Below are 27,022 nucleotides of genomic sequence, written 5' to 3'. Positions count from 1 at the left end.
TTTCAAGGTGTAGTGAGCCACCTTAACGTCACCTGACGTCGTGGAAATATAAAATGGTGCTCCGTAAATCCAATTCATGCAAAATGAAAATCGCTGTATCTTTCGAAAACAACTTCTAAATCATGATTTTTTGCATACTTATTTTCAACTGGTAGTCATTTAATAAAACATACGTCATCCTACAAAGTACACAGCGAAAATCACGTTGTCCGCGAACTTTTCTAACAACCCGTGTATATTTGCAATTTTATTGAAAAAATATTTTTATACATCAGTCAACATCAGTCAAATTCGATATCCAATTCAATATCCTTCATTTTGTCTGCATATATCTTGTCAAATGTTTCACTCATGGCCACTGTGAAATAGTTCTTCCAGTCTCCAATTTCACCTGAAATTCAATGTCTTTAATCAAAGTTTATTTTATTTAAGGAATTTTAATTTGTTTAAAAAAATGATATTATATAGAAATAAAGATGAAACTTTTGCTGTTAAATTCAGTTAAGTTATTGAAATATTTATGGACAGTTCAAAGTATAAAAATTTATATCGTTTTACAACAACGCACAGATTTTTGTCACATTGAATATTAATAAATACCAAATATCTATCCTCAATTAAGACAGAAAAAAGAATTTTTAAGAAACATAAAAAACTTTATCTATATATTTTAGCATATAATGGTACAATCCTTATAAAATATACCTTTCCTATAAATCTCAGGATGTTCCTTTAAATGCATAGCTCGCATGATCTCGGACAATGCAGCGTCATTTCTTACTGTTTTATCAGCAGCTTGTAGGTTCTTAAAGCTACACTTTTCTGCTATTTCTTGCAACAATGGATCCACATCATTTATGCCTAAAAAATCGGCCAATCTTTTGAGTTCGTCGATTGTATTCTGTTTAAAATACAGTTAAGTTGAGATCAAAATATTCAAATGACGCTTCAGTCATGTTTGTTTACAATGCTTCTCTCCATAATAAGACTTAAGGTAGAATAACACATCATGAAAAAATGGCTGACCTCCGATTGAAACAATGTTTCGTTTCATGAAAAGGATATTATTAAGCACATTATTTAGTTCATAGCCAAGTAGATAAAGTGTTTTGATTGTGATCCTTACATCTCCAGTTCGAATCCAGCAAAGGCTTTTGTTGTTACTAATTGTATTTTTAGATATTCATATTTTATCCCCAAAATGTGAATTTTCGCTTATTTAACATATAAAAATATAGCACAAGTTTCGACACACGCGTTTTGATATCAATTAGCCTTATAGCGGAATTGTGTAATCTAGTCAAATGACAAATCTATATACCAGTACATAGGCCATGCACATATATTGCAATAAAATAAAATGTTTACTATTGATAGATTAATTGAAAAATATCATTTTTAATTTTTGTCTTTTGCCATTTTTTCAACAACTAGATATTTTTAGCAATTTATTTGTACTTAATCAAGAATATTACCAAGTCTAACTTATTTTTTTTAGCTCACATGAGCTGACACAGGATGAATGACCATCTTTAAGTCCTCCTTAAAGATAGCTTAAAGGTGTTTAAAGGTAGCTTAAAGACGATATTTAAGCCACCTTTAAGCTACCTTTAAGCTATAAGTATTGCTTAAAGGTGGCGTAAAGAAAGCGTAAAGATGGCTTAAAGGCAGCTTAAAGACTATCTTTAAGCCACCTTTAAGCCACCTTTAAGGACAACTTATAGGTCCTTAATGTCCAAACTTCTTTAAGCCACCTTTAAGCCACCTTTAAGCTACCTTTAAGCCACCTTTAAGCCATTAAAAAAAATTTAATTCAATATTGTGCTTAATGTCCAACAAAATGTATTAACTTTATGAAAGAAAAGGTATTAAAACGGTTTTTGTTCTAGAAAGAAAAATGAAAAAAAAAACACCACAAAAAAACCGGCCACGGCGAGAATTGAACCCGGGACCCTTAGTTTACTAGCACCACCAAACATCCTCTGCACCACGGCAACTTACATATGCAAATGAATGTTTTTATATCCTATATATCAGTGGATATTGAATCACTGTATTGAATGTGTTTACTTGAAAAGATTTTGACAAACCATTCAGTTTGTAACAATCAATTATATCTAATTTATAAATTACATGCATACATGTATTTAGAATGAAATACGGAACTTGGTCTTCAGTGAACAAAAATATATTATACCTAAATGGAAACCGTTAGGTTCACTATAGGCTAGTAGGCTTTCTTAGTTAATAAATTTAAACCGAGTAGATATACGTTCATCTAATTTATAGCTATAAAAATGTAAGAAAGAAAATGAAATCATTTCTTTTATTAAATGCATTGATACTATTAGGGTATTTGTTCAATTTCCCGCAATTTCCCGGTTTTCATGATCGCGGCGCCGTTCCAATATGTTTAAATATTTACATGTAATTGTATGTACATGATTTTTAAACTATCAATTCTATAACAAACAAAATTACAAATTACCGGTGACGTATTTACTGCATGTGGCAATTGCAAATGACTTGTACATACAATTGTATGATGTGCCAGGCCGGGTATATTTGACATATTTACCCTTATACATATATTTAAATAATCAACCCCTATTTATGATCACCGGTACATTAATTAATCAGCCTCAAGATTTTACTCTTACATACATGTATCGTTAATTTGTAGACGTAACCTCTTTGAAACCCAGAGCTAGGAAATAATACTTTGAAAATGAATTACAAATGTAAATTAACTTTTATTCACTAGACTTATCGTATACTCGTACATACTAAGATTCAACGCCTTTAGAAACCCTGACGTGCACCTGGGCACACGACACACCTGTTGTGTATATCTTGTATATTCTGTGTTTGTTCCAGGGGTTTTCTTAAGTTGGAAAAACAATAGACTTTAATTAGATATACACAAACATGCACCTGGGCACACGACACAACTGCTATGTATATCTTGTATATTCTGTGTTAGTTCCAGGGGTTTTCTTAAGTTGGACAAACAATAGACTCTAATTAGATATACACAAACGAACAAAACTATGTCTAGACAAACAAAGCAGTAATATCCTGCCCGATATAACAAAGGCAGTTGAGAGTCTTTTCATCTTTAACATGTATCTAGCAGATCTAGATGTTAGAAATAATGAAAATTGAAAAAAAATACAAACCTTAAACCGATTAACAAATTAAATCATGCATTTTTGGTTCATTATCTTTATTTTGTTTAACAACCGGATGAACTGAGAGAGAGAGAGAGAGAGAGAGAGAGAGAGAGAGAGAGAGAAAAACATACTTTAATTAGTTTTATGCACATATTAAGATACAGAGACTGCGCTCATACCTACAATAATTTTGAAACCCCCAAAAAATTATAAAGAATTTTATAACGGCAATCTGTGTCCATCAGAGCGGTGCTGATGATAGCGATCTGTGTTTAATGGAGCGACGATTAAAACCGCCTGGAACACCCCCCCTTCCTTGGAAATTATATTATCACTCGGATGACCCCCTCCCATCTCTATAAAAGAGCTTTTGCATTTAATATATTTTTTTATTGTTCAGCTTGATCAATATTGACTTTAAGGCCACTTAAAGACAGTGTAAAGGCAGTGTAAAGAGAGCGTAAATGCCACTTAAAGATGCTTAAAGGTGGCTTAAAGGTGGCTTAAAGGTAGCTTAAAGAAGTTTGGACATTAAGGACCTATAAGCACTTGCTTAAAGGTGACTTAAAGGCGGCTTAAAGGTTGTATAGCCTTTAAGCTCCTTTAAGTCACCTTTAAGCCACCTTTAAGGACTTGCTTAAAGATGGTTTTTCGCCCTGTGTGAAAACTCAAATGAGCTATTCTGATCACATTTTGTCCGTCGTCCGTCTGTCCATTCGCCCGTCTGTAATTTTTTTTAACATTTTGAACTTGACCAATTTCAACCAAATTTGTCACAAAACATCCCTATGGGAAGGCAATTAAAATTTTCAAAAATGAAAGACCGATCTTTTATAAAAGCAGAGAAAACCTCGAAACTGTAGAAAAAAGGGTGCATTTTGAAAAAAATTCTTTTCTTAAAAACCACTGGGTCAAATTCAACGTAATTTAGCATAAAAATCCTTATGGAAAGGTAAATATAAATTGCTAAAATTATGGGCTAATTTTGTTTCAAATCTGAGTTATTACGAAAATTATAATATAGGAAACTCGTGTTTTGATCAGTTTATAACTTCGGGTTCGGTATTCCATACTTCTAAAAGGAGATTCTTTTTTAAAGCAGCCATGTTGGGCGTATGATGAACAGATCAATCGGAAACGGATGAATTTGTTTGTTGTGCAACCGTTCGCGCGCGAAGGGAATCTTTGAAGCATGCAAGATACATTATCAATGGTGCCGAATTTGTGAAGTAAATTGAGGATAAATATTTTAAGGGTTAACAGTTTTCACAGTTGACAGTAGTATTATATTAGCGTGTTTTCATTTTCGCTCAATTTCTATTATAAATGCTTTGTAATCTGGGAAACTATCGCCTGTATTTTTTATCTTTTTTTACTTTAGGCCAACAATCCCTTTTTACATTTTGGTTAGGTATTATTAGATATACAAAATTTTCATATTATCGACATTACAAAGTGCTGAAAAATAAAATTCGATAATTTTCAGGTTGCATTGTGGTAATATATCCCAATTAACTAACCTGCATAAAATATTTTTTTTCTATAAAGGAAGAGTTTTTTGAATTCATTTATAGATACGCATTAAAATAAACAGTGAGATGTTGCATGTTATTGCTTACTCTTTTCAGTCTTTCATATTGAATCATGATGATTTGGTCTTTTCGTGTTTGTGCCTCTCTGATGAACACTCTGTTGTAATTGAACCAGCCCCCGTACATTGAATCTAAATTTTATATAAATATAAATATATATATATATATATATATATATATATATATATATATATATATATATATATATATATATATATATATATATATATATATAAATCAAAAGTTTTTCAGAATGTTTGAAGACTTAACAACCAAGAAAATATTTAGGAATTAATAATATAAGTATTTTGATATGAGTACCTATCATCAGTCGGAACGAATTTGGATTAACCGATTATCAATGCAGCAATAGATTGTCATCCCCAAATAAAACACAACTAATTTTTTGGATGAGAAAGCGCGTGCATAAAATATCAACTTGTTTTTCATTTTAGCATAATATAGTGGTTAATCATTTGAAAGTATATGTGTACGAGTACGTGTAACTAGGGGAACCCCCTAATTTTATGTGTATTGCCTCATAATTTCTGCATACCGCGTAATTCTACAAGTTGTACAAAACATTTGGAAATTAGGAATCCAAAGTACACGGAGGTAAATAGTTGTAGCATTTTTGATAGAATTTCAGAATTTGTTTATACCAAACGTTGCTTTATGTAAAGCAAACGATAGATTTAAGACGACTGTTCTTTCGGTTTCATCAAATTCATAGATTTTTACATAAACAGAGGGAGTGCAATGAACATGTTGAATCTAATTATTCTACATGTTCACTTACACGTACAGTTTTTTAACATGAGTCAAATTTTGGTATATGTACGTGTAAATATAATTGAAGCTCTACACGTACCCGTAGACGTACACGTTCAAATGCTTAACCTTTCAATTAATCTAGAGTATAAGAAAAATAGTGAAGAATATCTTTTGAATTTAGAATTTAAATCATTTGTGTAAAGAGGGTTAATGAAATGATTAAATGATATTTAACTCACCTTTTCCTAAATAGTATTGTAAGAAATCTTCAAATGTTTCCTCGCGTAAATAGCCACTGGAATACAATAATTCGAACAGCGAAACTACACTATCCTTAGGATTTCTTATGACGTATATAATTTTGCCACCAGTCTCCAGGTGCTGTTTTGGCAACCACTGGAATGGAAGGTGTGTGCTGACGATATGATTATAAGACTGTAGAGGGCCAAGGTCTGAAAACCCTTCTAAGTAAGCGGCCTCTCTAGACACTTTGGAATAATCCGTGTTTCTCGAAAGCAACATGTGAGTAAGTTCGTACACCCAGTGTGTTCCTACAATGTGAAAGTGTTTTAGCTAACAGGTTGTCCCTTTATTTTAATCTCATATTTTTTGGATCGTTTAAGGTGAGTTGTTCGATGCATAACACATCAAGAAAATATTTAATTGTGCTTAATTCTTTCATATCACATAAATTAGACCCCAAATTTCACAATCTTAATCAAACATAAATTGCTTTTTCTTTATCTATGTTTTCTTTATCGTTGATAAGCCAGAGGTGCTCATTGAAAGTTCACGAGACTTCTCCAAGATTTGTTCGGTTTATGTGAAATTTTGATCGGAAGCATAAGTGTTCGGAAAATTTACTTAAAATAGGTAGGTAATGGTCGTTTTTCATATCATTTTCTACTTTTATAAATGTTAAAACATAAATATCTATAAAGACATATGTCTAATTCATCATCTAGCGGATATTTATACGATGATATTCAGAAAAGACACGTGGTTGAAAATGTAAACATCGGGTTGCTTGATAAAGTCATTGCCATGTTTTATGCTTTTGGTGTGCAATACCATGTTTTAAAACAAAAAGGATGGGGTGTGACTGTCTGTTTCACTATTGATGCTGTTACTAGGTCATACTAGCGGATTGAAAATTAGTCCATGGGGGGTATCGCTAACAAGCATGTCAATTGTTGCAACAACAGAAGAAAACTTGTATATTTTCTATGGTTACATTTATTTCTAGAACTCATTTTATCCACATATTAATGGAAATAAGGTTTAAAACCAATAAACGTCTAGATTATATATTTGATTACAAGTACCTAAATTTAGAAAATAGACTATCAAACATGGTTATGACTTTTTAAAGAAACCCAATGTTTATAAATTCAACCACATGTAGAGTGATTGAACACGAACAATAACTCTGTTCTAAATATCATCATTTAGTTTAAATAACCACCGGATGATAAAATAAGACGAAAAACGACTAGTAGTTACGTATTTTGAGAATGTTATCCGAGCACTTATACTTCGGCACGAAATTCTACAGGAACTGACCAAATCTCGGGGAAGTCTCGTGAACTTTCATTCGAGCACCTCAGGATTTATTACATACTTAGCAGCGATAAAGAAAACATTTCGAACACACTCGCAAGACTGTATATGTATCTAACAAATCATGTCCAGTAAAGTTAATAAGACGCTTCATTTTAGTAATAAAATATTATTTATGAAAATAAAAAAAAATTCATTTTTTCATATTTTTCAAACCTATGGATAATATATGGATAAAATCTTTTAAAGAGACATGCCTTATAGAAATGAAGTACGTGACAGTTACTTTTGAAAAAGAAACTGAATCAAATTGGTGATTTTTTTTAAAGATATGGCGAATTTGACCGATCCAGATAAAAAACAAACTGATCCCGAACTAAATTAAAACAAAGGTGAAAATTATCATTTTTTTTTATTTTAAGTAAATAAACTAACGATAGTACAACCCAACATCGTAGTTTGTGTGAAATTGTTATTCATTTATATTTAAATATTTTTCTAACAATTGAGTCGGGGTCATACTGATAACGATCGGATGTGGTTCAATTTTGAACTTTGCAAATGTGTCGTTAAATGTTTTGCAAAAAATATCACTTTATATCACAATTCCGTGTTGTTATTTGTTCGAACAAGAATACTCAAGTATAAGGTTTTCAATATGACTGGAATAAAGTACGACTTAATTACCTGCTCTAGGATACGTAGCAAGTAGTACTGCATCCGCACCAAGCTTCAAGTCTTGGATATTCTGTATCACTTTCCCAGCATTTTCAAAAAATGTTGCCATCTTTGGTAAACCAACTCCTTCATAAACCGGATAGTCCAGATAATAAACATCTGTATCCTCCATATTTTACCGGAACTGAACACGACTTATGAATATACCACGCTCGTTTCCCATGTAAACCGTAAGCATTCGTTTCATCTAATATCAACGTCGGTATCTTAGGTTTTTTATCTCGTTTTATATGGAACGTCATAGCTGCCTTCGGGTCAATTTATTATATAATATAAAATGGTATATCTTTTGAATGCAATAGTAACATCATTATATGCAATACAATCATCATTGTATTTTGTGATTACATCATTATATTCAGAGATATCATCTTTATAAGAAATAGTAATATCATTACGTTATGTTGAGAGATCATTTTATATATATTAGTTTTTGCATTTTATTTTGCTGTTCAAGTGCAAATCCTGTATTGTGGTGATCTTTTTCTTTTATGCATTCATGAAAAATATATTTTATCTCTACCGGGGGATGAAAGCTGAACATCCATTAAGGCAAGGTCCAGGAGTTACTGTCACCTATTATCTGTACTACTATATCAAAATAATAGACTCGAATTTTTGGTCTTTAATACCGAGAAATCGAAAGAATACTGTCTTTTGTTTTATATATTTTAAACATCATTGGTACTTGAAGATTACTAATTTGCTTTTATTTTTTCTCAGTTAAGCTTCGCTAATTAATAATCAACGAAAAATCCTCAAAAAATCCCGGAAATCACCTTGATTTTTTCGGATTTTACAATCTTGCGCAATACATTCACGGGATCTTTAGTTTATGAATACAAATACGGGTAAATTTTCATTGGATTTTTGCTATATAATCTGTATATTTATATTTATGATTTCTCATGAGAGAAAGTATAAAATAACAAATAAACAGTTCAACTAAGTGCTTACTTTTGTGTCTGTGATGACAAAAATATTTGATTACATGCAAAAAAGTTACATTATATTTGTTAGGAGAGTGAATATAGAATATGTTTTATCGTAAAAATGAATAATGTCATACGGACCCACTTTTACAAAGAAAATACGTATACTTTGGTGAAAAGGTGTTGAATTCTTCCCTTTAATGGATAAAATTTTTTAGTTGAAAGGTATTTGCAGTCTCAAAAATGTTTGTTGTGATGAATTTGACTGTTATTTTCAAGGCAACTTCATTAACTTTCTCCAAAATCGTTCCGGAGCGATTCTGTAATTTTCTGCTACATTACGGGTATAAGGGAGACATCCTCACTGTGGTGAGGGCCTTTCCCGAGACACAGTTACATTATTCAAACTAAGAAAAGTTTAGTGAAATTAATAGCATTAGTGTAGGCTTATAGCTTTGTTATGAAAATGTCAATAATAAGGTGTGTCGATGTACCTATTTCGTAAATGTCCGATATGCAATGTCTTGTTGTATTATACGGTGTGATGTGACGTTCCATTACAGACTACTAATCCACGCCGAAAAATTTCTTTGACAATATGTTTTGCAAAATGTTGCACAGAAATAAAAATATATACCAATATAACTTGAGTGCATGCATTTTAGTCTTTCCTTGTTTTCTTACATCTTATTTGATTATAAAAATTAAATATCATGATAAGATTAATATTTCAAAAACAAGAAATGAACACATGTACATCAATATTCCTCATATATATATAAATATATATATATATATATATATATATATATATATATATATATATATATATATATATATATATATATATATATACAAACACAGTCCTACATACGTTACTCTCCAAGACTTGTGACCTTGATTAAACACTCTATAAGTTCAGTTAAGTAGGATCTGACACGAGGACCTAAATAGGACGGGGCCCAGATATTAACGTAAAGGTGAAACGTGTATTGTATAGATAATGACTTATCTAACCTATTTTGAGTATGCAAATATTTGTTTATGAATCTCTTGTTTATTTACAAGAGAGGGTTTCTCACAGTGTGTCATAGTATAATGTGCCTTTTAGTGCTTACAGTGTTGGTTAAATAATACTAATATTTTCTTATTAAAGTGCTTGTAAATAGTTCAAAAACAGTTCAAATTTGGCCCTACAAAAACCGAAGATTATCCTGCATGCAGAGGTTTGTGGTTAACAAAATGTATTACATTGAGCTTTGTTTTCTTTAACGTGTTTTATAAGTTTTATAAAGGAACTTTGCTCATCATTGACTTTTGGCTAAATCAAGTAATAGTCCACAGTAAATGCGTTATGTCATTATATATTGACGCAGTAAATATAAGTAATATTCTCAAAAGGTTAAGTCTTGTATTCCACCAGATTTGAAGTTGAAGTCTACTCCTTTATTTTCTACGATCAAACATTGACCATTGCTTCCAAACATTTTTAATCACAAAAAATCTCTCCAATGCCTTGACATCAAGCATCTGAAAAGTAATCTTCCAAAGTGTTCGTGTTCATCTTCGCCTTTCAACTATGGTTCTGCTGGACACGTCATTTCTAGTGACTTTAATAAAGTAATTGATGGCCTTAAATCACATATTCTTAATGGTCAAAAATTTAGGAACACAGATATGGCATCATTATTTTATAAAGGGTGTTAAGAAAGTTCGATCTGGTTGTAAATTGACAAAAATAAATTGATAAAAGCAATATTTCTGTTTCAAATTCACACTGGTTATACTAGAGAATTTTCTCTCAACATATCATCAGTTATCTTCCCCTATGTGCACTCTCTGGTGGTGTCATAGAGTGATGTAAACATTTATGTCTATTATGTCATCAAACATAATGATGAGTTCGGTGAAAAAGCAGACGTCTTGCACAAGTGTCGATACTATCAACGAACGAGCCCAGGCTTTGGCTTTATTAGATGCAGGAATCGGTGTGAAGGATGTGGCTAAACAACTGTGTAAAAGTGAGCGATGGGTAACAAAGTGGAGACGCAGGCGAGAGCAAAATAAACAGCTCACCGACCACCGAGATCGGGCCGACCATCGAAAATAGTAGGCGTAGTTAAAAGGAAAGTCGAGAACATAAAATACAAAAGAGGAAAATCAACAAGAAAATGCAGTAAGGAACTCAAGAACTCGGGCTTTAATGTAAGTCATGTGACTGTGTTTAATTATTTACGGAAAGTAAAAAAATGGAAGGCATTTAAGCGATCAAGAAATCAGCTTCTGACGAAAACACAACAACAAAAAAGATTGAAATTTGCTCGTGATCACAAGCACTTGACAGCTGAGGACTGGGAGAACTACATCTTCAGTGACGAATCTTCAAAATATCTGTTTCATGTTCCGAACCGACAAGACGATGTTGTGTGGGGGTCCCAGTCAGATGAGGTACCCGACGTCAGCTGCGTCAAGTCAAGCGCCAAAGTCATGATCTGGGGTGCAATGGGAGTAAACGGTTTGTCAAAGCTACACATTGTTCCATCCGGCAAAACTATAAATGCAAAATATTATGTGGATAAAATTCTTCAAAAAGAACTTAAACCTGCACTGAATCGACAAAAAAACACTGGCAGGATTGATGAACGAAAGTTGGTTCGATATCCAGGACACGCTACGTTTGTTCAAGATGGTGCGACACCTCACACTGCCCTAGTAACACAGAATTGGTGTAAAGATAATTTACCAAACTTTATTTCGAAAGAAGAATGGCCGGGCAATTCCCCAGATCTAAACTGCATAGAAAATCTCTGGAGTATTCTGGACAGTGAGGCCTACAAGGATCCGCGCCCGACATCCATGGACCAATTACGCCGCCGTCTTCAACGAGCATGGAGGGAGATACCTCAGAAACATTTGATTTCTTTAATTCATTCAATGCCTAACAGAATTAAAAATGTACTGAAAAACAAAGGTGGTCTATCTGGTTATTAAAAATAAAAAAAACTTACAAACGAGTTGTTTATTAATGAATCTAGGCTAAAGTAAATCACGGAACGAACTTTCTTAACACCCTTTACATATTATGATTTCTATAGACGAATACGCCAAACGATGGGCAAAACATGAATAAAGTATCATTGACACGTTGCCAGAATGGAATACAAGTGTTCGATGCGTGTTAAAATCTCGCATTCAGCGATTGATGCGCTGTGTGACAACCAATTTTCCATTTATATTTAATAATTTAGAAATGAAAAAAGGACCTAGAAAAATAACACGATCAGTTTGTTCTGGTACCTGCTAATAAAACAGGAAACAACATTCTCTTTGTAAGGCTTATTATGAAAAATGTAATTTATAAGAACTTGAATTTAATTATGCAAGTTTCAAACCAACTTATACTCATAGTAAGAACTTCTTCAAAATCATATGTCAGTTTTTAATATTTTCAATATTCAGAACAACCAAAGTGAATTTGAGTTTCCTTATTCATATTGGATGCCTAAGCTTCATAAAAATCCTTATAAACAAAGATGCATAGCTGGTTCCAGTTAATGATCTACGAAGCCTCTTTCTTTACTCCTTACTAAAATATTAACAGCAGTAAAGGAGAGACTACAGAGTACTGTGCAACAGTATATTCAAGGAGCGGTGTTTATCAGATGTAGATGCTTAAACATTCCAAGGAACTTCAAGAACATTTGAAATCACTAAATTTTACCAGAATTGATAGCATCAAACCTTACGATTTTTCTACACTTTATACCACCATCCCGCAAAATAAATAAAAGTCTTGACATTATTGGTAGCTGCTTTTTCAATAAAAATGGATCTTGTAAATTACACTTACCTTGTCATTGGTCATCTACAAAACTATTTTGTTAAAAGCCAATCGGATTGCATATACAAGTACTCTTAAGATGATTTAAAAAAAAGATGCTTGCGTTATGATTGACAAAATCTAAGTAGGTTTTGGAATGCAGGTTTCCTAACAATCTGTTGGAATTCCGATGGAGATAAATTGAGTTCAATTGTTGGCAGGCCTATTTTTATATTCATATGAAGCAGAATTTATTCACAGAACTGAACATGAAAAACAGAAATCACTCGAAGTGGCCTTTAAGGTTGTCCATCCATAACTATCATATTTAATATCTGATAATAGATTGCAAGTTTGATAACTAAAATCTTAATGTGATTTTAAGGAGTTTATTAAATAATAACGTTTCAACTTTGAAATCTTAAAAAAAAATAATTTTAATAAATCTATCATATGTTGAAGTTGATATTGAAGTCTATGGGAAAAATGCATATTTAAATATATTTCTTTTGTACAAGTAATTTTCTCACATTTCTCTTGGTAAAAAGTTGCAAAAGCTTTCTCCGTCCTCGAATATGCTAAAATAATTCATAGTTTACCATACATATTTTCAGGAAATGATTTTTTTAAATTTTCCTCAAGGGCAGACAACTCTAAAAAATGTTTTAAGTGCAAAGAGTTCCTTAATCGACTACATACTTACACCCAAGTATGGTTAATGTCAGCCTCATAATAGCTTTAAAATATGTATTTGATGTCGAATAGATCAATCAAAATTGTTAAATTCACCTTAGTCATTTATGGGCTACCTTAACTCGACATTTAGGAAAATTGATTTTGGAACACTGTTCATTATCACCAGATTTCATATATAGCATAAAGAGCATAAAAAATTGCTCAATTATCAGATTATATTTACCTAGTTAGACAACCAATTTCCCCGTACTATAGAATACGCTTGATATAGTACATCTAAATACATAACTGTTCGCACACAATAAACTTAATGCTTTTAACCTTACAGGGGTTAGTCCCAAGGTCCATGACATTGACGTTAAATGATTTTATCAGTTTTCAATGAATGATATGCTACCTTGTCTAAAATTAATTGATTAAATAAAACCACCCGATTTTTTGTTGATAGAAATTCATGTCAAAAGAGTAACCAATTAGAGTTACTGTACTTATTTATCGGGAAAAAAACAATCAGAAGATTAATATATAATACTCTTCTTTGACGTAGCATTGCAAAATCAACTTATACAATTATCCGTACATTATATTATATTTGATGTAGCATAACGATTGTTATAGATTAAATTCTCCTTCGACAAACTACTGTAAAATGTCACAATCTTAAATATAAGATATACACATAAAAGGAAAAAATCATTTTATTGCGTTTAAAGGTCGGTTATCAAACCGCGCGAGAATCATCAGTCTTTCAAGCTAAGAATTCGAGTAAATTGGGACTTTGCATAACCTGTTAAAGTTAAAGATGAACACCGTCGTAAATAGATCTTGTCCGCCATATTTCTGTTTCACCAACGTTACGGTTATCCCTACAACCCCTAAATATGCTGCAGACTTTCCATAGTTTATTTTTTTTTTGCTGTAGAGGTCTTACCTGTATGGAAGTAGATCTTGCCTCGCCGTATTACTCGGTCACGATGAAATTTGAAAATATTAAGTTTTACGCACTTATTTCAAGCAAGGAGAATGCTAGCATCAAATAAACTGGTTAAAATGTAATTTACAAACAGAATATGCACATAAAAATAAAAATTAAAAGCATAAAATTCAAAGATCCCGAAAGGAATAATACACGTCAACCACGAGTTTCAGGTGTGCAATCGGGTGTTACGAAATCGAAGGGTTTATATACAAGATATCTGTGTGACGGTGCCTATTTACGAGCGGTGTTCGGCTTTAATGTCTGTTACATCATGTATACTTGATAAACGTGTTCGATGTGTATATTGTAGACATGGAGTACATTACGGTGTTTTCTTTTTAATTTTAACTTTAGGAAATAAATGTCCGCGAACATTATATAACATCGAAATTATTGTGCATAAGTGTAAGAATAATTTTCTTCGACGTTGAAATTAGAAGAGGATTTGAGAGACTTTTCTGCTAAGAAACTTTTCGTTTCTATGCATCTAGTTAAAAGATAATTAAGGGAAAGAAAAATAATGCTAATTATTTCCCTTGTTTACTAATATAAGAGAAATATTGACAACATCATGATTATTTAATATAAAAACATAAAACCACCGTGAAATTAAAACTACCGTAAAAGTTACCAATTCATCAAACCGTGAAATTTTTCTCTCCAGGAGTAAAAGACGTGTACAGAATGCATAATTACATGTAAATTTGTTTTATTTTTATAGGCTTTATTTCTTGATGTTGACATTTTCCATTACTTATGATACTTTAGAAATAAACATGGTCTCGTGATATTTATCTTTAGAGTAATGCATATTTTTTTGTATTGCATTTTTCCGTTTTGTTCTAGTGAAGACTTTTTTCATAAAAAGAGGTACCTTTAATATATAGATATTCTTAGAAGAGAGAATGAAATTCTATTTTAGAGAAAAAAAAACCTGGAATCTTAAATATTTTTATAACCATAGGAGGACATCAATTCTTGAAATGTAAATGGCCTAAATTGTCTTTATTTTCTTGTGTAATAAAAACCATCGGTTTATGACACAATTACAAGCAAAATATTTTTTTTTTATTTCATTGAATATAAACAATAGATATTTAGATAAATCTTGTTCACTAAGAGTTGAATGATAATGCATAAATATGATACATATATCAATTTCTGATTTGTACTCTACTCAAATTCGAATTCCAATCCAATATCGTCCATATTGTCTGCATTTGTTTTGTCAAATGCTTCACTCATCGCTACTGTGAAATAATTTTTCCAGTCTCCAATTTCACCTAAAATAAAATTCCTTTCAATGTATCATTCCTTCAATATTGACAGTGTTTTAAAGTAATAAATTGCATATTTTGATTTTTGTATTTAAACCAATGGTAATTTTTTCCAAAAATGTTTCATATATCTAATGAGGAATATTGAATAAACTTTTGATTGGTTAAAGAAAACAAAACTATTATAAAGATTATATATATATATTTGAAATTGAACAAATAAGTGAGCTGTAGATTAAATTTTCAAACTAAGCTAACACATTTATTAAAGTATTCTTAGTTACCTTTCCTATAAATGGTAGGATGTTCATTGAGACTCACAGCTCGCATGATCTTGGACAATGCTTCATCATTTCGCACGATTTTATCAGCTGTCTTTAAATTGTCAAATTGACACTTCCCAGCTATTTCTTTCAATAACGGGTCCGCTATTTTCACTTCTAAGAACTCCGCTAATCGTTTTAGTTCCTTTAGTGTGTTCTATTTAAAATATTGTTTTCAATATGAATGATGTGTACATTTGAGTAAAACAGGACACAATTTTTCACATTTTCTATGTTCTCACTTTTAGCTTTACCTGCTTAACTAAAATTTAGATGTCAGCGATAAAACACACAGCTCTGTTAGTTGTCATATGAACAAGGCTAATTTTATTTTTTTGTTGTTTTTTTTTTTTTTGCTGAATTTAAATTTGCTTCTACATTTTGTGATTTTCAATCATATTTGACTGGAGTTCAAATTTTAGCTAAGCAACAGAGTTACAAAATTATGCTTTGTGAATATCAAACAATGCAAAGCTATTAATATCTTTTAAATCAAATCAATTAGGACGGAAATTCTAAAAACATATTAATATCTAATTTTTCCTTAGAATTCAGTATAAAAAGAACGTAAAATTCTGTTCTTGCCAACAGTAACACACTTACTTTTTTCACTGTTTCGTATTGCAGCATGATGATTTGGTCTTTTCGTGCCTTTGCCTCTCTAATGAAGGTTTGATTGTATTGAAACCAACCCCCATAAATTGCCCCTAAATATCAAGAAAATCATATTATATGATGACAAAGTCCCGAATTAGCATTAAACAATTAACCGTCGTTAAAAGCTTTCTGGATATAACTAGTTACTTCTTTAGTCGCGTAATAACATTCCTTAATCACCTTGGGTTAATGGCTCTAGTTTTGAATACGTAGCAATTAAGTATATGTTAAAAAGTTTATGGTGATGAAAAACTTTTAAACTCATGAATAAATTCTTTTTTGAACGTGTTTTTTTTAATCAGAATCTTCTAAATTCTTATAAAAAGAGTTTGATCTTTGATAACATTATAGCACATAAAAAACTGTAAAAATTGTACTTATTTTTTTCTCAATACATTTTATTCCTATTTTCCCCTACAAGGTTAAGGAAATACTTAAATTAATTCTTAAGATGATAGGAAAGCATCCAAAGAATTAACTTATTAGCTCACCTGAGCTGAAAGCTCAAGTGAGCTATTCTGATCACATTTTGTCTGTCGTCTGTCTGTCCGTCCGTCCGTCTGTCCGTCCGTCCGTCCGTAAACTTTTCACATTTTCAACATCTTCTCAAGAACTACTTGGCCAATTTCAACCAAACTTGCCACAAATCATCCTTAGGCAAAGGGGATTCAAAGTTGTGAAAATTAAGGGCCACACCCGTTTTCAAGGGGAGATAATTAGAAATTAATGAAAAATTTCGTGAAATTTTCAAAAATCTTCTTCTCAAGAACCAGAAAGCCAGGAAAGCTGAAACTTGTGTGGAAGCATCCTCAGGTAGTGTAGATTCAAAGTTGTGAAATTCATGACCCCCGGGGGTAGGGTGGGGCCACAATGGGGGGGGGGTCGAAGTTTTACATAGGAATATATAGAGTAAATCTTTAAAAATCTTCTACTCAGAAACTAAACAGCCAGCAAAGCTGAAACTTGTGTGGAAACATCCTCAGGTAATGTATATTCAAAGTTGTGAAATTCATGACCCCGGGGGTAAGGTGGGGCCACAATGGGGGGTCGAAGTTTTACATAGGAATATATAGAGTAAATCTTTAAAAATCATCTGCTCAGAAACTAAACAGCCAGGAAAGCTGAAACTTGTGTGGAAGCATCCTCAGGTAGTTTAAATTCAAAGTTGTGAAAATCATGATCCCTGGGGGTAATGTGGGGCCACAATGGGGGGTCGAAGTTTTACATAGGAATATATAGAGTAAATCTTTAAAAATCATCTGCTCAGAAACTAAACAGCCAGGAAAGCTGAAACTTGTGTGGAAGCATCCTCAGGTAGTGTAGATTCAAAGTTGTGAAAATCATGATCCCTGGGGGTAGGGTGAGGCCACATTGGGGGGGGGGGTGTTAAAGTTTTACATAGGAATATATAAAGTAAATCTTTAAAAATCTTCTTCTCAGAAACTAATCAGCAAGATGATTCTTTATAATTGTTAAAACTTTGGCTCCAGGACAATTCTTCGGCCTCACAAGCAGGTTCAGAGTTTGATGTAGCTAAATATCCCATATATAAACAATTGTAAAGGATCTTTTTGAGAACTGCAATACTCAACATGTGATATGACTATAAAATTGAAGCAGGCAGCTATTTTTTCATTAGAATCTTTTTGTATTACTGTATTGAGTTATTGCCCTTGATTTATTGATTCTTGATTATTTTAATTAATGCATCCACTGTTAACCAATTATTGTGATGATTATTTTTATACAATAATAAATATTCAATGTATATAAGTTGTTCTGCATTAGAAGTTTTGGGTAAGGCCGGATTAGTTTGTTTATTTTTGATTTCCAATTTTTAGATACTATGAATTATTTTAGGTTGGCACATATATAGGAACAGTGTCTATTGCATTTCGATGAGCGACTGTTTGGGGTTAAACTTGTACAGGAATGGATAGATAGAGTGTGTGAACATCCTTGCTCTATCTAATCTACGTATTTTCTAATCGTCGATACAAAGTGTGCAGTCATTCCTGCCCTGTATCGCATTAATACAAGTGTGCAGTCATATCTGCTTGTATTGGTGGTAGTTGCGGTGGAGCACTAATGTATGGTCATCCCTGCTGGTGTTCAGGCCTTTCTAGCGCAAGTGTGCGGCACTCCCTGCTTGCGTTAGGTTGAGCTGTTGGCGCAAGTGTGCGGTCATCCCTGCCTGCGTAAACGTTGGTACCTGTTGAGTTGCGTAGGTGTGCGGTCATCCATGCCTGCGTAACGTTGAGTCCCTATATATGTGCAGGAGCGGTGACTAAAGTCTGCTCTTGTAAATATTGGCAGCAATCAGGGCTATCCAAGTTCCAAGGGGGAAAAATGGATTTTATTTATACAGGATCTATATGTATTATTGTACATTGTCCAGATTGTTTGTATTATGACCCCATTAAGCTGACTTTATCATACCTATTGTTCCTCTGGTGAGCGATGTGGCCCATGGGCCTCTTGTTTTTATCTTGGTTTCAATCAAGATTATTTGAATAATAATCGATTGTGACATTTCCTGTAGATTTTTCTCATCAAATAGCAAATAGCACTACGATATTATATTGTAAAGTCAGAACTATTCTGCGCTCAGAGAGAGAGAGAGAGAGAGAGAGAGAGAGAGAGAGTCGTTAAATACTCACTTTTCCCTAAATAAAATTCAGATAAAAAATATTCAAATGTTTCTTCTCGCAATAAACCACAGGAGCGCATCACTTCAAAGAATGAAACCGCAACATCTTTAGGATTTCGTATGACGTATATGATTTTGCCACCTCTCTCTACGTGCTGTTTTGGTAGCCACTTGAATTGAAGGTGTGTGCTGACGATATGATTATAAAACTGTAGAGGACCAAGGTCTGGCAACCCTTCCAAGAAAGTGGCCTCTCTAGAAACTGTATTGTAGTTTGCATTCCTCGTAAGCAACATATGAGTAATTTCGTACACCCAGTGTGTTCCTACAATGTTAAAGCTTTGAATCTAATTGGGCTTTTTAAAAAAGCCTTTTGAAATATATTTGTTATAAATTTGACTGTCACAATCTATATTAATAAATTAAATGTTGTACTCAATTTCAAGTGCTTAGACTTCTTTGAATTGGAAGAGAAGTAGATTAGTGACCCAACAACTTTTTTTTATAAATGGTCCAGACAATATTTTTATTAAACAATTGACCTTGAGATAAAAAATAGGACAAGTTAAATATTTTAAATAAAATATTATATATATTATCTAAACATTTAAGAGACGTGGTTTCCTTCTCAGTATCATATCAAGTTTGAAGTCTTAAAGTCCGACCCGGACAAAGTTAAGATAAAGAAGAAAAAGAATGAAAAGGAAGGCATATGTTTTAAGTTTCTTAAAACTGAAAATTGCAAAAAACACGAATTTTTTGTAATATATATTAGCACAGTTTTTAAAGCAGAAGAAGAGAAAAAAATTAACCAAATATCTGCTGTTCCGGATACAAATCCACATTTGTGTAACATATAATTTTTCCAAAATAAAAAAAAATTTAAGTTTTAATTTAAAAAAAAAACCAGTATAATATTGATTTTTTTCATTGTTAAATAAATATTGACTCAATTTTTTTTTGGTAAAAAAACCCAGACTTTGAGTTAAGGTGACTTTATATGTTTATGTTGAAATGTATTGTGTAATTTGAAATTAATTTTTTTAGTACCGTCAGCGGTTCTGTAATGTGCATTGAAAAATATTTACATTTACATTGCCTTTGTCTGTGATAACACTACGAACTCGATTTTTTAATGTATAGTTTATTTTATTAATGACCATTTAAATATTAAATCGAACGTTTGTTGAAAATATATAAATATATGTTCTTAGAAATCATCTCTAAGTATTATGTAGTAATCAGATATTGTCGGAGTAATTAAATCTATCATCAAGCTCTTCGGTCTTAATTGGATTTGAACACCACGACAAAATTCGATCAATTTAATACAATTTTAATATACATTTCTAAAAATGGCCACGACCATTAAGCCTTCCTAATACTTCAGATGTTTATCGGTATAACAGTCTAAAAATGGCCACGACCATTAAGCCTTCCTAACACTTCAGATGTTTATCAGTATATGTATAATTTAAAATATCTCCTTTAGAACAAAAACTATATATAAACATATAGAAATTACCCAAATTTAAAGGGTTTATTAGGTAGATTTCTTTCGTTTTAAAAATAATTAATAGCTGAACAAATCATATCTTAAAATTCTAGGCCGATCGGAAGGTTATTATATATCGACAATCCAGCCACCTTAGAGTAGAATGGACATGTTATTAAATTTGGCTTACCTGATCTAGGAAACGTAGCCAGAATAACTGCTTCCGAACCAAGCTTTAAATCTTGAATATCATTTATCACTTTTCCAGCATCTCTAAGAAGTGGTTCAACTTTGGCTAACCTGACTCCTTCATAAGTTGGATAGTCCAGTTCGTAAACATCTATGCCATCCATTTTTCTATTTTACGCAATGCTGTATATAACACAACACTAATTTTGACGTGGCGAGTTTGTCTGAAGTAATCTTTTTTTTTTACCTACTTATTCATATAAATACGGAGACGTGTAGGGGAACAAATTTGTTTCGTATTTCCTTAGATACATGTCCTTTATTGTGTTATGTCAACATTTAAAGTATATGCAGATATGTATTGTGAGTTCTAATGGATGCAAAGGCAAAATTAAATCGTTTGGATATTTTATCATTTCTTTGGATTCATTTATGGTATAACGACTAAACTTAAAACAGGTATCTTTTTTAAATAAAAAAAAGATACTTTCATAGGAGAGCGACAATTTTCGAGTAAATTTTGAATATCTGAGTAGCTCAATAGGTTGTTTGTTTTAGATGAGACTTGGGATCATTAGTTTGGCTCTATAACGTCAACGTTTAACTGTGGAATCATTTTAATTCACGGGGGCCAATTTTCGTGGACTGTTAATTTTTTTGTCATTCTTGGGGATTAATTTCGTGGAACGGTTACTGTCCCATATCTCTTTCTTTAATTGTATTCGTTGAGGATTAAAATTAGTGGGGGAGGGCTACCCACAAATACCACAAAAATTGAGCCACCACGAATTGTAATGATTCCACGGTATTCAGATGATGATTTTATCTTTAAGTTAGACTTTGACCAAACATATCCAATATATTCGTATACATTTAAAGCGGTTGCATAGTAGTATGAAACAATGTAGCATTGCGATTAGAGAGGCTATTTTTCCTATATATTTCAATGTTGAATTTTGTATCCCTTTTGGGGCTCCATTATTCGTCAGTAGATTTCAATTGGAATAATTTCAAAATGTTTCATATATCAGGATTCTAACACAGAAATTCATCAAATCATACCATTTCATACCAGAAAATTTTAGTTTTTGTAATCCTTAATTGCACTTTGTACCCCTCCGTTGCGCAAGTATTGTCCCAGGAGTCAAACTTTAAACAACATAGCATCTACACTATACATATATGTAGATGTTTTGGATTGAGTTTTAGACTTATCTGGTGCGGTGGTTTGTTAAAAAGCAGATTAAGGAATTTCATGCATTCTAGTCATAAACTTCACCTAAAAAAATATCCTATTTTTCTTTATTGTAAACATTTTTCCCTATCCATAAGGATATTCTATCCCATGTTAAGTTAAATTTGGCCCAGTTTTGCTTAAGAGGAAAAAGAGATAGACGATCGTCGAACAACTACAGATCATAAAAAGTTTTTGCGTCAGGTAAGTTAACTTCTTAACTTATACATGAATCTCTCTCTCTCTCTCTCTCTCTCTCTCTCTCTCTCTCTCTCTCTCTCTCTCTCTATATCATTTAGAAAAAAGGGTAAATCAATCCATATTGGCTTTCACCATTGTGTAAAGTTGTTATTACCGTGATTATCAATGTATAAAATATTTTAAAGAAAATTTCATTTAGCAGTCGACAACCAAATCACAATTAGATATTGTTGAACGATTTGTCTACGCATGAATAATTAAATATATATACATATTGATTTCGTTTTAGCTCACCTGAGCTGCAAGATAAAGTGAGCTTTTCTGATCACATTTAGTCTGTCGTCTGTCTGTCCGTCTGTCTGTCTGTAAACTTTTCACATTTTGCAACATCTTCTCAAGAAGTACTGGGCTAAATTCAACCAAACTTGGCACAAATCATTCTTAGGCAAAGGGTATTCAAAGTTGTGAAAATTAAGGATCATGCCCTTTTTCAAAGGGAGGTAATTAGAAATTATTGAAAAATTTTGAGAAAATATAAAAAATCTTTTAAAAAAACCATTAGGCTGGGAAAGCTGAAACTTGTGTGGAAGCATCCTCAGGTAGTGTAGAATCAAAGTTGTGTAAATCATGATCCCCAGGGGTAGGGTGGGGCCACAATGGGGGGGGGGTCGACGTTTTACATATGAATATATAGAGTAAATCTATAGAAATCTTCTTCTCATTAACTTATCGGCCAGGAAAGCTGAAAATTGTGTAGAAGCATCCTAAGATATGGTACATTCAAAATTATGAAAATCATGAGCCATGGGGGTAGGGTGGGGTCACAATCGGGGGGTCAATGTTTTACAAAAGAATATATAAGGTAAATATTTAAAAAATCTTCTTCTAAAAAACTAATCAGACAGGAAAGCTGAAACTTGTGTGGAAGCATCCTCAGGTAGTGTAAAATCAAAGTTGTGAAAATCATGATCGCCAGGCGATAGGGTGGGGCCACAATGGAGGGTCAATGTTTTGCATAGAAATGTAACAGAGACACTTATTGCCTCTGCTGGGGTTTGAACCCGGGTCTTCTGGCACGCCAGTCCAGCACTCTACCGATCGAGCTAAAGGGTTAACCCACTAGGTAGAGCTAGTAGGAATGCCATATACTTGACTCTACCACTTGTCCCCCTCTAAGGAAAGAGGCGTCCCGACTCTCCTGGAGTGCCAGCATCTATAGGGCGAAGCACTAGAGACAATCTCTTTCACCCGCCAGAGAATACCCAGGTCCTAACGTGGGCGCCAAATGTAAGAGATACACTTATTGCCTCTGCTGGGGTTTGAACCCGGGTCCTCTGGCACGGCAGTCCTCCAGCACTCTACCGATCGAGCTAAAAGGCTAACCCAATAGCTAGAGCTAGTAGGAATGCCATACACTTGACTCTACCACAGAAATATATAGGGTAAATATTTGAAAATCTTCTTCTCAGAAACAAATCAGTCAGGAAAGCTGAAACTTGTGTGGAAGAATCCTCAGGTAGGCCCCAATGGGGGTGTCGAAGTTTTACATAGGACTATATAGAGAAAATCTTTAAAAATCATCTTCTTAGAAACTAAACAGCCAGGAAAGCTGAAATTTGTGAAAAAGCATCATCAGGTAGTGTGTATTCAAAGTTATGAAAATCATGACCCATTGGGGTAGGTTGGGGCCACAATGGGGGGTCAAAGTTTAACATAGGATTATATAAGGTAAATCTTTAAAAATCTTCTTGTCATTAACTAATCAGCAAGGAAAGCTGAAACTTGTGTGGGAGCATCCTCATGTATTGTTGATTCTAAGTTGTGAAAATCATGATCCCCAGGGGATAGGGTGGGGCCACAATGGGGGATCAAAGTTTTACATAGGAATATATAGAGTAAATCTTTAAAAATCTTTTACTAAAACACTAAACAGCAAGGAAAGCTGAAATTCGTGTGGAAGCTTCCCCAGGTGGTGTAGATTCACAGTTGTGTAAATCATGATCCCTGGGGTAGGGTGGGGCCACAATAGGGGGGGGGTGTCGAAGTTTTACATAGAAATTTATAGAGTCAATCTTTAAAAATCTTCTTCTCAGAAACTAATCAGCCAGAAAAGCAGAAATTTGTGTGGAAGCGTCCTAAGGTAATGTACTTTCAAAATTGTGAAAATAATGACACCTCCTGGAGTAGAGTGGGGCCACAATGGGGGGGGGGATCAAAGTTTTACATAGGAATATGTAGAGAAAGTCTTTAAAAATCTTCTTCTCAGAATTATTTATAATTGTTAAGACTTTGGCCCCATGACAATTCTTCGGCCTCACAGAAGGTTCAGAGTTTGATGTAGGTTTATATCCCATATATAAACAATTGTTAAGGATCTTTTTGAGAACCGCAATACTCAACATGTGATATGACTATAAAAGCATCCATTTAGAAAAGGGACTAATGATTATAAACATAAGAATATCCAGTGGGAAATAGACTTTATTTATACAGGATCTATGTATCATTGTACATTGTCCGAATAGTTTGTATTATGACTCCATTAAGCTGATTTTATCATACCTATTGTTCGTCAGGTAAGCGATGTGGCCCATGGGCCTTTTCTTGTAGACTTGTGAGAATCTGAAAAACAATGATGATGTAAAAAAGTTCAGCCTGATGTACTTAATATCCAGGTTTTACTTTTTTGCCTCATGGAGTAATTTCCAAAAAATTTTCTGTTGTTATGGGGTGGTAGAATATATAAACGGATTCGCAATCGATCAATATTAAACATATCTTTACTTCATAGAATTCATTTGTACATAACAATTTTAATGAAAATAAAATAATTGTTTAAATCTCTATATTAAAGCATTACAACAGTTTATATAATTCATAAATGATTTTTTATTATTGATATGATAAGCGATTGTGTGTTTTTAACGTTATGGATGCAAATAATCTGCTTATGAATTTAACATCGGTCAAACTCGATTTCAAATTCAATATTTTTCATTTTGTCTGCATTAATCTTGTCAAATGTTTCACTCATGGCTACTTTTAATTAGTTCTTCCAGTCTCAAATTCCACTTTTAAATCAATTTCTTTTTTTTTTTGTTTCAGGAACCTTCGTTGAAATTTTCTGATTAAGTTTAATGCATGAAATGTTCTGACAAAAGGTTGAATAAATTTGGTTCTGGGAAATAATTTAATAATATATAAATAAAAATGAAACTTTTGCTATTAAATTTTTGCAAAACTATCAAACTTTTTATAGACATTATAATTATAAAAATCTATATCATTTTAAAACAACGTAAATACATTGAATATTCATAAATATACATGTAATAGAGCAGAGCAACACGAACCTCTAAAAAGATAGAGGTGGGATCAGGCGCCGAGGAAGAGTAAGCATTCCCTGTTGGCCGATTGCACCCGCCTGGCTCATCGTCACAATTGGACATGTTATGATCGAGGTAAATGTCATAATAGGGAAAATATAAAACGTTGATGACTTGGTTTGTTAGTGGTGGTCAAAATAAAAACCTTGAGCAAACACAGGAGGTGGGATCATGTGCCTAGGAGGAGTTAGCATCCCCTGCCGATCGGTCGCACCCGCCGTGTGCTTATATTCAATATCATAGAAATGGGAGAAACCATAGTCAGTCGGATGTATAAAGAATCGTTTAACAATTATGAAAAATGTCAGTCAGCATGTGTCTTAATAAAACATTGAACTTGCTGACAAGGTCATTATATCGACCGTAGAACTTCCGTAAAGATGATTTTAATCGAGATTCTTGACTTCTTGATATTCTTGTTTCAACAACTTGTTAAATAGCAGTTTACCTCGTTTAAGAAATTGTTCACATGTAGGCCATGTTCTTGCATAACGAATATGCTGAGAGACATAAACCCCATAAGCAGGTGATGATATTGTATTGCTTCGTAAGTAAGGGAAATTGATGATGAAAGAAAAGATGAAAATCATTCTGTTGATTTTATAGGTTTTTTTTATTAGGTTACCGCTAACGTCTTAAATATCTTAATGTCTCACAATATGCGGTATCTTTTCATTTCAAGTTTACTGGGATATACAAATTTAGTATTAGAGTGAAAGTAACTGTTGTTAATAAATAAAACATGATTAAAATATTTAAATGTCAGGATATGGTCACAGTGAGTGTTTTATTATTTTCTTGCACAAACTTTTGAATAGTTTCTGTTTCTTATGAATATAAAAATAAGTCAGCCAAACGAGGAGCACAATTTGTGCCCATGGAAATTCCTACTGATTGTTGGAAGACCTGGTCTCCAAAAGCTACATAGATGGTGTCTATCTAAAATTACAGCTTCCTTTTAATGTCAACTTCAGAGTACTTGTGCAATCAGAATGGCTTTTTAACAAAATAATTTTTTAGACTTTCAATAACAAGTAAGAAATTGGTTGTATAAATCGTTGAGAAATCGTAAGAAAGATGTTAATAATACCAATAAAATCATTTTTTGATGATTCATACGAGTTGTGTTATGAATAAATAAATAACTTCAGAACCCACTTACACGCATGCATTGCATGACGAAGAGGTCATTTTACTTTCAATATTGATAAGACATTTTAAAAAAGGTAAGACAGTGAATGAGTTATAACACAACAAGCATAGGTAACTATAGGCTTTCGTAATAGAATCCTCAGTTGTTATAATTCAAACTTTTATTGCCTTATTTAAAGTCTTCCGTTTCCAAC

The 27,022-nt window shown here is 32.7% G+C and overlaps 2 protein-coding genes across 3 annotated transcripts; both read right to left on the bottom strand.

Annotated features, from left to right (window-relative positions):
* Window positions 1–259: 259 nt before the first annotated feature.
* LOC105318023 (sulfotransferase 1E1) lies at window positions 260–8,060 on the bottom strand. The gene is made up of 5 exons (XM_034472703.2): window positions 7,787–8,060; window positions 5,779–6,090; window positions 4,793–4,896; window positions 706–901; window positions 260–391 (listed from the first exon to the last, which is right to left on the bottom strand). The coding sequence occupies exons 1-5, from the start codon at window positions 7,947–7,949 to the stop codon at window positions 282–284; spliced, it is 885 nt and encodes a 294-aa protein (XP_034328594.2). The 5' UTR covers window positions 7,950–8,060; the 3' UTR covers window positions 260–281.
* A 6,854-nt stretch (window positions 8,061–14,914) lies between these two features.
* Window positions 14,915–21,160, bottom strand: LOC136269644 (sulfotransferase 1B1-like). 2 transcript variants are annotated; one of them, XM_066068118.1, is made up of 5 exons: window positions 20,857–21,155; window positions 19,182–19,496; window positions 16,468–16,571; window positions 15,826–16,021; window positions 14,937–15,547 (listed from the first exon to the last, which is right to left on the bottom strand). In XM_066068118.1, exons 1-5 carry the CDS (start codon window positions 21,017–21,019, stop codon window positions 15,438–15,440), a joined length of 888 nt encoding a protein of 295 aa, XP_065924190.1. In that variant the 5' UTR covers window positions 21,020–21,155; the 3' UTR covers window positions 14,937–15,437. The 2 variants fall into 2 exon arrangements, with proteins under 2 accessions (XP_065924191.1, XP_065924190.1); XM_066068119.1 differs by lacking the exon at window positions 19,182–19,496 and having other exon boundaries at window positions 14,915–15,547; window positions 20,857–21,160.
* Window positions 21,161–27,022: the final 5,862 nt, after the last annotated feature.

The sequence above is a fragment of the Magallana gigas genome, chromosome 8, assembly GCF_963853765.1.
Source record: "Magallana gigas chromosome 8, xbMagGiga1.1, whole genome shotgun sequence".
Taxonomy (NCBI): domain Eukaryota; kingdom Metazoa; phylum Mollusca; class Bivalvia; order Ostreida; family Ostreidae; genus Magallana; species Magallana gigas.
The sequence above is the reverse complement of the archived record's forward strand: the minus strand, read 5'-3'. Positions and strand labels throughout refer to the sequence as shown.

Excerpts from the sequence above, each read along its gene's own strand:
- LOC136269644 (XM_066068118.1), bottom strand. The coding sequence starts at position 21,019 with ATGGATGGCATAGATGTTTACGAACTGGACTATCCAACTTATGAAGGA. Across the intron at positions 19,497-20,856 it reads GGCTACGTTTCCTAGATCAG|GAACACACTGGGTGTACGAA; the intron begins GTAAGCCAAATT and ends TTAACATTGTAG. Across the intron at positions 16,572-19,181 it reads TGAATTTTATTTAGGGAAAA|GGGCAATTTATGGGGGTTGG; the intron begins GTGAGTATTTAA and ends CTTGATATTTAG.
- LOC105318023 (XM_034472703.2), bottom strand. The coding sequence starts at position 7,949 with ATGGAGGATACAGATGTTTATTATCTGGACTATCCGGTTTATGAAGGA. Across the intron at positions 4,897-5,778 it reads ACAATACTATTTAGGAAAAG|ATTCAATGTACGGGGGCTGG; the intron begins GTGAGTTAAATA and ends TATAAAATTTAG. Across the intron at positions 902-4,792 it reads AATATGAAAGACTGAAAAGA|AATACAATCGACGAACTCAA; the intron begins GTAAGCAATAAC and ends TATTTTAAACAG.